General features: G+C 44.4%; 1 protein-coding gene across 1 annotated transcript in view; it reads right to left on the reverse strand.

Annotated features, from left to right (window-relative positions):
* LOC133049362 (ATP-binding cassette sub-family C member 4-like) overlaps positions 1 to 12,217 on the reverse strand; it is a 109,241-nt gene that overhangs the window by 59,071 nt on the left and 37,953 nt on the right. The window contains exons 10-14 of the mRNA XM_061133339.1: positions 11,000 to 11,089; positions 9,455 to 9,646; positions 6,150 to 6,244; positions 5,843 to 5,929; positions 1,335 to 1,431 (exon numbers count right to left, since the gene is read on the reverse strand). Coding sequence (XP_060989322.1) covers positions 1,335 to 1,431; positions 5,843 to 5,929; positions 6,150 to 6,244; positions 9,455 to 9,646; positions 11,000 to 11,089 — 561 coding nt within the window. The remainder of the gene's footprint in view (positions 1 to 1,334; positions 1,432 to 5,842; positions 5,930 to 6,149; positions 6,245 to 9,454; positions 9,647 to 10,999; positions 11,090 to 12,217) is intronic.

Below are 12,217 nucleotides of genomic sequence, written 5' to 3' on the forward strand. Positions count from 1 at the left end.
TTAAGATGAGGTCATACTGGAACAGGGTGACCCTACATCCAGTAATACTGATGTCCTTATGAGAAGAGACCCATACAGACACAGGGACAATGGCCACGTAATATCAGAGGCAGAAACCACAGTGCTGCAGCTAGAAGCCAAGGAACACCAAGGGAAGCAGATGAACACCAGAGACTGGAGGGAAGGATTCTCCCCTCTGGAGTCTTCAGAGAGAGCATGGCCCTGCCAGCACCTGGATTTGGGACCCGTAGCCTCCAGAACAGGGAAACAACAAACTTCTGTTGTTTTAAATCACCCAGTTTGCGGTGTTTTGTTACAGCAGCTCTAAAAACTGACATCCTAGCTTAAGCTCACGCTGCTGTCTCCTCAGCTTTACTAAACCTTGTAACTGCTTCTGCTGTCGCCCCCTCCAGTGACCATCAGAGGACTCTTAACTCCCACACAGACCATATCCCTTCTCTGCTCTGGACCATCCAAGGTTTCCATCCCACTTCTGGTCCCCTGCCCATTGCCTGGAGACCAGCTCCCTCCCATCCCCCTGCTCACTTTCCTTAGACATGCTGGTCCTCCTGTCGTTCCTCCAACCTGCCAGGTCAGCTCCTTCCTTAGGACACTCTGCCTCAGACTCCCTCCCCCAGGTGACTGTGTGGCCCCCACCTTCATGTCACTCAGACCCCATGAGGCAGCAGCTCCTCAGAGAAGCTAGGATGTCACCTTCTCTGACACATCCTCCCCATAAGAACAGGAGCCCCGTGAAGGCAGGGCCTTGTCCTCCTGCCACACAGGCTCCCACACGTATCAGGCACATAGAGCCCTGGGCAGGGAGACCAGCAACTGGAGACACCAGCAGAGAGGACATCTCTGACCCTGGTGCTTGGCTACCAAACCTCACTTCTGGTGTTAATGGAAGATGCTGTTTAGCAAACTGCATTTGACTATCACATGGTTACAAACAGGTCTTAGTATCTGTAATTTCCAAATTAGTATACTTTGACTTAAATCCTGGAAGGGGAAAACAAAATCTTGTACATAAAATAGCATTATTGTCCTTAACAAATTTCATTAGAACAGTGGTGACTCAGTAATTCCATGGTAGCACTTTTATACACTTTAGGGTTTATGTGGCTTAGAGCATAATAGTGACATTTCTATGGTCTTTGAATTCATCCTCAGAGGCATGAGTACCACCAGCTCTGGGAAGAAGGGGGCAAAAAACTGAGGGAGAAGAGGGCATTTACCATGAATCCAAGAGAGTAACCTATTGAGAGGATCTGGCCTTCACCATAGTGCTAGCAAGTGCTAGCAAGCTCCACAGATTTCTAGAAACTACTTACATTTTCCAATATCAGAGTGTTGCTTGCAGCTTTTAGGTACTGCAACTGATGAGTCACTAAAATTGTGATCTTATCTTTCAAAGCTTGGCAAATACACCTGCAAATATAAAAGGTATAGCATGCAAAAGCACATTAATGGGGTACTCCAAAGTAAAAAATTTATACTTTTAAAACATAGTGAGACAAAAACAACACAATAGTCAAAGATCTGTAGTTTAAATACCAAATAAATGACAAAATTTAATACAACATAAATCAATGAATCTGGCAAGGTCTTCAAATTCATCAGCAGCAAACTTGACTCCAGCTCCACTAAAAAAAATTCTAAAAAGCAGTCCAATGAAGGAGGCACCAAGAGCTAAATTCTTTTACCTAAAACTCAGCTTCAGTTCAATTCAGTTCAGTTCAGTCGCTCAGTCGTGTCCGACTCCCTGCGACCCCATGAATCGCAGCACGCCAGGCCTCCCTATCCATCACCAACTCCCGGAGTCTACTCAAACTCTTGTCCATCGAGTCGGTGATGCCATCCAGCCATCTCATCCTGCGTCGTCCCCTTCTCCTCAAGCCCCTAATCCCTCCCAGCATCAGCGTCTTTTCCAGTGAGTCAACTCTTCACATGAGGTGGCCCAAGTATTGGAGTTTCAGCTTCAGCATCAGTCCTTCCAATGAACACCCAGGACTGATCTCCCTTAGGATGGACTGGTTGGATCTCCTTTCAGTCCAAGGGACTTTCAAGAGTCTTCTCCAACACCACAGTTCAAAAGCATCAATTTTTCGGCACTCAGCTTTCCTCACAGTCCAACTTATATCCATACATGACCACTGGAAAAACTATAGCCTTGACTAGATGGACCTTTGTTGGCAAAGTAATGTCTCTGCTTTTTAAAATGCTATCTAGGTTGGTCATCACTTTCCTTCCAAGGAGTAAGGGTCTTTTAATTTCATGGCTGCAATCACCATCTGCAATGATTTTGGAGCCCCCCAAAATGAAGTCTGACACTGTTTCCACTGTTTTCCCATCTATTTCATAAAGAAAAGCAATTGAGCAACATTGAGATTCCAAAACTCGACTGAACTAAAGCACTTTGTTATTTCTATGTGAGAATAGGAGAACAGGAATCTATGTCATATAAAAAAGTGTACATTTTTAGTCAATTTTTATGTGGTTATTTATGATTTACAATGTACATATTAACAACAAAAATGAATAGTTTCTTGATAACCTTTGCCAGAGTGCATATTCTAGACCCTTCCCCCCAAATAACATTAGGCAGAAAATGAACGCTGGCGTGGCCTCCATCAGTCTCTTCAACATTCCCAGTCCCATTCAGGAAGCAATTCTTCTTTCATTAGCACTGAACACCTTCCAAACATGGAAATGAAAGAACAGAATCCAAATGGTCCAAATCGGAGTGGAAATCAACCAACAAATCAAAAGACATACCACTTCTCTTAGCCAAGACCCCTGTATGGTCAGACCACCCAAAATGGCTGTTCTCTTGCTCTCTGTACATCCCCTGCCTGACCAGTACCTGCTTCAACTACACCTCCTCACATGACTGACCTTCCTATATGCGTGTCCCAAGGCCCAGCTAATGACTATTCTAGCTTTAGATCGGAGTCCTCCACTATGCTTGTCAAAGGGGCAGGAGGGGCATGACCCTCTGCTGGTTTCCATGGTAACTAACAAGCCAACTAGATGTCAATTCCCCTGAAACTGGTAATTACCTCCTGCCTGTTAAGAGCAACAGCTGCTGCCAAGTTCTGCCGAGGTGTGACTCAACAATCCCCTCACTATCCCTCACATTATTAAATGTGTCCTTTCACAGTAACCCCTCAGACTGCTTCTACATTTTAAATGCAGACCCCCAAGGGATTCAACCCCAGTTTCATCCCACTGGGTCCGCAATCCCCCCTGCCCCACCAGGAAGTTAGTGCCTGGGTCCAGGACCCTGGTGACTATAGGCAGGGCTCCAGAGAGGCAACCTGGGAGCCCGAGCTCCTCGCAGAGCAAATCTCAGGAACAAGGACCAGAGCTCAGGCTGTGAGTGAGTCAGGTGGAGAGTCTGGAGGCAGCAGACTGCAGCTCAGTCCCTCTCATGAGCTTGATGACATCAGACAAGCTACTAAACAAACCTCAGTTTCTCCATCTCAAACAATGTCAATGACAACTCACCCCATGTTCTGAGAAACCAAACCACCAATTTGCCCAGTAAATGTCAGCCCCCTTCCCCACTCCTCCCTGACCATGGGCTGTCATGTGCTTTGGACACAGGACAGAAAAGTCCTAAGGGGACACTCTGGATACTGGGTCTGTGATCAGAAGCAAGACCCCAGGATGTAGACACCCAAACCATCGCTTCATTAAGTCCAAAAGGATTCATTTTTACCTTTTGAGATGTCTTAGTTCAGTTTGTACCTAAGTTTCTTGACTGAGGAAGCCCTCTTCAGTCTTAGTACTAAAGCTTTTAATGTAAATGTTTCTCCTTAATTTGTAATTACTTGCCAATTGTCCCTGAAAGTGGTTGTAAATCAAATCTGATGGGCTGCTATATTCAAGATAGAGCAACCCAAAAGTTGTAAAATGTTTTCTTCCTAATATTCCATCACATATACTGTAATATAAATAATTCCAAAGTGACCAATTAATGGCTTTGATTTTTTTCTAAATAATGCTTTTTATTAAGCATTATTATTGAGGACTGTGGGAAGACAGATGGCACGGGCGCCCCCTGGAGGAGCAGAAGGCAAAGGCAGGACCCACCTTTCACCCTCCTGTGTCCTGCTGCAAGGCTCCCCGGCTCTGGGACTGAGGGACCAGTATGTACATACAGACGGACGTGAGAAAGGACCGCCCACAGAGCCAGCACAGCCAGACACCGAGTGAGTAAGGGGACGAGCTGGAAAGGCTGATGAGGGCAGTCAGCAAAGAAACCTGTTTGTTTGTTGACCTTTAGCTGTTTCCTGAACGTGGGGTGGGGGAGTTGAGAAGAGCTGGAGCAGGAGGGTGAGCTGTGTAGACAGCAGTGTGGCAGTCTGATCAGGACAGACCCGAAGAGCTGATGACGCAGGAGGCAGGGGGTCTGGTGATGTGGGGCTGAAACACATCGGGATCCATAGCATAGTGAGACAGCATCAGTTCGCCGAAGGCCTCTCACCTTTAGGTGACAGAACCCGCTTAGTGTTCAAGCGTAAAGTGGTAAAACCTTAACAACCTTGGATATAGCCTCACTACTGAAGGAAACTCCTAACATCAAGTACAAGTGCGATTCATCCACTTTTAATGAAAGCCTCCAGCTGCCACTTCTGCCTCTATTCAGCACTCACTACCCTGTATGGAAACTCTCTAAAGCTTGACTCCGCTGACCTTTCCCCGGCATCTGTCTTAACAAGCTCCACGTAGAGACAGGTTCCTCAGAGGCAGGAATGAGAGCTGGGTGTCCTCGTCTGCCTTATTCTGCCCATTGTGGTCCTTCCCCTCTCTTAGCTCACTGTCCTCCTTGTAAACTGAGAGGTTTTGTGTAGGAACATTTGTAAGGGCATCTAACTCAGTGCACACAGCAGGGTGTTAATAAGTGCAGCTGGAAGGTGCTTTGGCTTTAATAAAGTGAACAGCAAGGGAACTAACTCTGGGGGGAGATGTGGAGGCTGTTTTAGCAAAAGCAAGTTCATGAGGCTTTCAAGGAGGCCAATCTAGACTCCATCAAAGGCCTCAGTCAGTATATGTTAAGACATACACAGAAAAGCATCGTAGTTGTTCTCCTTCAGGGGTTCTAGGGCCAAGCAAGAGCCACTGACACCAAATTCCAGAATCACAAAGTGAGTCAGGATTTTAGAAAGATTCTAAATAACAGATTCACATTCAAGTTAACCCTATATTGTGGGTCTAAGTATTCATTCCACAAGCATCCATGAAGAGATGTTAAATGATTAAAGCTATACTCTGATATCAAGTATGGCTCTGATAAATTATTCTTGAATTCTAGGCTTTGCTAAGTATTTTCAAACCTACAGAATAATAAGCATAAGCTAACAGGGCCTTTCCATGGAAGCTCTATGTCAGTACTGAAAACTGTGTACCTTCTAATGTGCCTTAAATGATGGAAGAAAAGAACTGGCAGCCAAGTATCAGATTACAGAGTTCCACTCTATGATTTAAAAATTGGATATCATTCTTCTTATTCCAGGGGTGTGGATCCGTCCAAGCGTCTGGATCCATAAACTGCAAGTCACAGGGTAGAATCTGCCATCTATCCCTGACTCCCTAAAGCATGGACCCCACTGGCCTCCACACACTGGAAGCACCTGCTGTATGTTCCTGTCTTGACCTCATCATGATGCAAGATTTCTCTACAATGGATCTTCTTTTGAGGGAAAAAAGGGAGAGAAGGACAGCAGCACATAGCGAGCTGAGTCTCCTGAAGCACAAAGGCTTTCCTGAGCTCCCTTCCCTGATCCCTACAGGGCTCTTGGAAAGAAGAAATGATAGGAAACAGGAGCAAACTCACTGTTCGAACAAGTGCCTGCTGACTTCTACGTCCACTGCGCTGAGCGGATCATCCAGGAGGTAGATGTCTGCGTCCTGATACACGGCTCTAGAAAACAGAGAGAGACATCAGAAGACACTTCACACTCCCTGAGTCTCATCTCTGAATCATGACAGTGTCCAGCAACTTCATGTTCCTTCTACAAGCCCAGGGAAAGGACCAAGACCCTGCTTCACACAGGCCCACCTGGTGAGCGGGGTCTGTGTGCTCATGTCCACTAGGAGCCCCGGAGGAGGAGGGGCAGGATGGCAACTGAAACCCCATTTACCTGGCGAGGCTGACCCGGGCTTTCTGTCCTTCACTCAGCGGGGTTCCTCCATCTCCTATCACAGTTTGATCTCCTTCCTTCAAATTCTGCAAATTCTATAAGGAGATAGAAAAGGGAAAAAAGAAAAAGATTTTAAATGTATTCTCCTGCCATCCTAACCTTTCAGCAGTAGTTCTTCCCACAAGTGTTTGATCAACGATAATGGGATTATTTCATAGTGAATAACTATAACCTTGAACATTAAAAAAACAAACCTCTCAGGGTTTTTCATCTTTGCTTCATTCTGTAGTTTTTCACAGTATTTAGGCATTTGACCATTTTAACAGATATTTATTGAGGACTGACTACACACCAGGCATTGTTCTGAGCGCAATGGATTTAGCCATGAGGAAACAAAGTCCCTACAGTTTCTTTCCATGTTGAGTGCAAGGACTGAGGACAGGAAGGAAAAGGAAGCCGGCTCAGGGGGATGGAGAGTGAAGGAGGGAAGTGAGTCCATACTAGGGGGGAAAGGCTCTGCTCAGAGGGGGTGTGAGCAGATCTGGGGTGGGGAGGGGCTCAGGCAGACCCAGAGAGGCTGCTCTCACAGAGGGAGGGGCGGGTGCAGGAGCCCTGGGGAGATGCCCAAGGGGTTCAGGACAAGCAAGGAGGCAGGACAGCAGAGTGAGAATGAGGGAAGAAAGGGCAGAGCTGGAGCAGGAGGAGCCTGGAGTCACTCCAGTAAAGGAGGAAGGGGAGGACTTACACAGTCTTGTGTTTTTAAAGAATCACTCCTGCGCTTTGTGGAAAACAGGCAGTAAGTGGGGAAGGGGAAGAATGAATATAAGTGAGGAGGCTGGAAAAATCTAGGTGAGAGATGACCATGGTCAGGACCAGAGTGAGAGCAGTGAGAATGGAGAGATGGGGTCACACTCCAGACACATTTGGAAGGTGTCCGTGTTCTGACCACGCAGACTAGGATAGCAGTCCATGTTTATAATGGTTACATCATGTACAGAAGAATCGCCTTGCAGCCCGGTCCTGCAGGGACCCACCAGACTCTGCCACATGGACACCCGAGGGTGGGGGAGGCCCCAGAACATTGCCCACATTACTGGTCCAAAACATTGACCCCCGGGGAAAAAGCTGAATATCAGCCACTGTCCCAGCATCTGCTCTTCTGCAGAGATGCTCAGATGTGGGGAGAAAGAGGGACTGAGCTTCACCAGAAAGGCAAGGTCATGAAAGAAATACCCGACCCTGGCCTGGGTCTCTGGAGTCTGCTCTGGGCATCAGGGGCTGGATGTGATTAAAGAAAAGAGGAAATGCCTGATATCTGTTTACTCCACACCCCACCTTACACCTTCATCTATCACCTGCTTTTTAAAAAATTCTTCCTTATAAATTTCCTCAACTGAGAGGCGGCACAGCATGGAGAGGACAAGCATGGAGTCTAGAGTCCTGCAGAAAGGGATCTGAATGAGCTGAGATGAGCTGTTTGATCCCCAAGCCTTAGTTTACCAACTATAACATGAGGGTGTTAATGCTGAAGACACTGAGAAAGAATCAATAACTCATATACCCTCTTACACGTGTGCACATACAGGGGTGAAAGACAGAAAAATGATTTGCACACGGACTCTGAATAAATGGGAGCTACTGTTCTCACTGCTCCACCTTTGCTTCCCTCTTCTTTTCTTATACAGTCACTACACCATTTAATAAAAATCTAGCTCATTCCTGCTAACTTGACATTATTTCTGCAAACACAATCTCCCATTAATAAGAACCCAAGAGAAAGAAACAGAAGCCCATTAAAGGAGCAATTCTGTTTTAACCACATTATTGCAAAATGCTACTCACGTGATACAATCTATGATGTTCAAGCTGTGGTTCAAGCAAAATTAATATTTTCTGTTTCCTCAGGAAGAGGGTTTTGGAGTCTTAACTCCTCACCTCTGAAAGATTGTCCTGGGCTTTTTCTCACAGTATAGAAGAATACTTGGATGTCCAGACTGGACTCAACAGACTCGAGGGGAACCCTTTAACACTACTGTTCATGGATTTTTATAACCCAGGAGAGGAACATACTGTTTAATCAGTATTTACATTTTTCTTCCTTTTTGCCAAATTACGTTCTCCCCTCAAGTTCAGTTTTCATCATTCATTCACCAATTTCATCTAAATCCCAATGAGTTAAATGTTTCATTTTGTTATTTTCTGTGAAACTCAATGCCATTTCTGAAAACACTCTCTCCCCTAAAGAAAAGATGCAGTATTAAGAAGAAATGTTAAAGCATTCTATTTTCTTTAAATAAAAATGCAAGTCAAAACCAAGTGGAGAGGGAAACCTAGAGACTGAAAAGGCCTGAGGAGGCATGAGCCAAGGGTCAGTGGGGAGACCTAATGTGCAGGCTGACTCCAGCAACGCTGAAGGAGATTCCTCTGTGAGATGACTGCTGCTGCTGCTGCTGCTAAGTCGCTTCAGTCGTGTCCGACTCTGTGCGACCCCATAGACGGCAGCCCACCAGGCTCCCCCGTCCCTGGGATTCTCCAGGCAAGAACACTGGAGTGGGTTGCCATTTCCTTCTCCAATGCATGAAAGTGAAAATGACTAAGGATGTGTAAACAGAGACTAGTAGGTTGATGACATTCAGGAATCTGGGTTATTTTTCAGGTGAAATAATGTGATTTTTTTTTCCCCAAAGGCTTTCCTATCTTTCAGAGAAAACTAATGATACATTTGCAGATGAACTTATCTGAGGTTTAGGATCTTCTCCAGGATACTCTGGGGTGGGGGTGGGGCTGGCAGAGGTGGAGATGCAGCTATACTGGCCACCAGCTGCTCCTGGCTGAAGCTGGGGGTGGGTACATGAGGATTCATTACACCATGCTCTCTATTTTTACAGTTTTGCAATTGTCCATTAAAAAAAGAAGTTAAAAGTGAACGAGGGAATTCCCTGGTGGTCCAGTGGTTGGGACTCTGCTCTCACTGCCAAGGTCCTGAGTTCAGTCCCTAGTCAGGGAACTAAGATTGCACAAGGCGTGTGGCACAGCCCTCCATGCCAAAAACAGTGAGTGAAATTTCACAAAATGAAACAACCACACTGACCCCCACCAAAGTTATTCTGTGGGTGTTGTTATCATATTAGGAATAAAACAGCAACACATATGCCTGCATATTCACCCAGAAGACCAGCATAAATATTAAGCAACAATCAAAGACCTTTCAAAATTAAAAAGAAAGTTCAACTAACTTTAGAGTTGAAACCAACATCATCACTATTTGAAATTTCAGTAAATGCAGCTCAAAAGTCATTATTTACCTTTTCCAAAGCACATGCCTTTATTACTTCTTTATATCGGTCTTCTTCATATTTCTTCCCAAATAAAATGTTACTCCTCACAGTTCCTGGAAACACCCAGGGCTGCTGAGAAACATACGCGATCCTCCCGTGGATGTTGACATTCCCCTGTCTCAGGGGCAGCTCCCCCAGCAAAGCGCTTAACAGTGATGACTGAAACAGACAGCAACACACACATGTGAACAGGGTGCACTCAGGATGGAACACGCCCCGCAGCACGGCCGACCCCACCCTGGAGCTTGATACATGATAGAATCCTTTCCTTCAACAGGATAAAGTACTGCTCTGGTGATTGTGATAAAAAAATAAAAATAATACCATTGGTCAAGGTAAACTAAAGGTTGGTAAGGAATATGAATAGTATAACAATCTATGCTGCCTGAGTTTCCCCCAAATGAAGCACTCTACTCAGCAAAGCCTAATTAAGAATATTTAACATCTTTCTCTAGCAGAGCAGCCCCATAGGATGTGTAGTTCATATATCTGATGTTTAATGCAGTTGGTCCTACATCCAGGATATCCTTTATTTGACAAATACTTTTTCTTAAAAAGCTATGTGTAGAGAATTCCCCGGTAGTCCAGTGGCTGGGACTCTGAGCTCCCAGTGCAGGGGCTGGGGTTCAATCCCTGGTCAGGGAACTAGACCTCACATGCTGCAACTAAGATCTCATGCAGTCAAATAAACAAATATTATATTTTTTTAAAGTTATGTGTAAAGAATATATTCAAAAACAATGAACTAAAAGAACTCTAAAGTGGGTTGTGTCTGCAGAGCAAAAGTCCATCATAAAGGAAATCATCACCCTTTCGTGTACATATTCCACATTTAGATTTCTGTATGTTGTTGTACGAAACACGTGAGACTAAGTCAACGTGTAAATTTCAAATTTTTTACAAAACATAGATGTGTTGTGTCTGTGTCCACACATCAGAGTGCTCTTTGCCCTGGACTAAAATAACCTGCTTGTGTATCCGTCTCACTCCAGAACCTGGTTGCTCTGGAGCAGAGGCGTCGAACCCTGGCTCACGTCTGTACCTTTAGCTCCAGCACGTGGCCGCACATTCACTACACGTGCACTGACAGGACCGAGTCAAGTCACATGAGGAAATGCTCAGAGGTTCCTGGAAGAGCCTGCACCACCTCCAGACTTCCTGGAGGGGCCACTGTGACAAAAAGAAATCCCCATTGTCTCCATCCATTCTGAAGAGCTGTCACATAAATAATTTCCTTCACTGAGATGTTCAATGCTTGACAAGTTGTTCTCAACTGGGCAACGTGAAGCACCAAGAAGGAAAACACAGTGTGCATTTATTCAGATTTATTTGCAAAATGCAAATAAAGTTTGCAAAAACGAAACTTTCTTGCAAAATGAATGTTCCATAGAACACACCTAGAGAAAACTGTTCTAGACACACTGAATTCAAACTGTCACACTCAGCTCTGGGCTCCACTCTGAGAATATAACAGGGGCTGTTATCAAGCTGCCAAAAGGCATCAGAACGTACCTTTCCTGCACCCACAGGTCCGACCACAGCTAACAGTTCACTGGGCCTGACAGTAAAGGAAAGGCCTCGTAGGACTGGGGTTCCTGATTCCTGCAAATGAAAGTTACAAAACTGAACCCATTTCAATAAAGTAACACAAATTACTTCAAAAAGTGGGGAAAATACCATAAGAGTCATTAAAATGCTAACATAGCCCACATTTTTCTCATTTTAAGACATTGTGTTTTATAGGTCTTTTCATCCACTCCTATCTTTTTGGGAGTTGAAATAGCTTTAGTTGCCTTAGGAAGGTTTCTTTTACCAGATTTCCATATAGACTCAGGTGTAGACACCCACAGAATTTAAGGAGTTGAAATGACAAGGAACCTGCTTGAAATGCAAACTGAATGATGCACATAAGCTTATTAAAATAATGTACTTACTAGACTATTCAGTGTGGGAGGTTTTTACCACTTACCTGTTCATAGCCACTCTAGTATCCTTGCCTGGAAATTCCATGGACAGAGGAGCCTGGCAGGCTACAGTCCATGGGATTACAAAGAGTCTGATACACTGAGCACACATGCAATCTTTGGTTTTAACGATCTCATTAATTTCCACAAGGTAGCGGCAGAAGTACATAGCACGCCTGGCCCTACACTAATAAACACTGTAATTTGAAATATCCGTTAATCTCTCCACTTTCATTTGATAAAGAAAAAAATCTCAGTGACACTCAGCAAGAAGGGGACACTTTACATAATAAAATCACTCTTGATAAATTAACTCTTGTAAATAATGGTCTAATTTCACAAGAGCTCTAATTTAACACCAATAACAACAAAAAAAAAATGGGGAATAAAGAAAATTATGACATTGTGAGTCAGAGGAATAAAGCCTCAGCTTTATACATGTTACATGCATTACCTGTCCTGGCTAAACAGGGACAATAAAGCACTTCTACTTTAAGGAAAACAAAAACATGAAAATGCATTTGACAGCACACAATCCAATGTGAGGAAGAAGGACAATGTACTCATCATGCCAATCACAGGTCATACTCCTGGGAGACTTGAGGGTATGTGTACTTCTTTATATATCCTAAGTGTTAAGAAAATTGTCAGTAACTGTTATGTTTAAAAACACATACACAGTGGTTACATGTAATTAAGTAAAATGCCCAAAAGACTAAAAGCATAGAGTCTATATAAAAAAGTCTAGATAATCTTCCAAATGAAA

The sequence above is a fragment of the Dama dama genome, chromosome 30, assembly GCF_033118175.1.
Source record: "Dama dama isolate Ldn47 chromosome 30, ASM3311817v1, whole genome shotgun sequence".
Taxonomy (NCBI): Eukaryota; Metazoa; Chordata; class Mammalia; order Artiodactyla; family Cervidae; genus Dama; species Dama dama.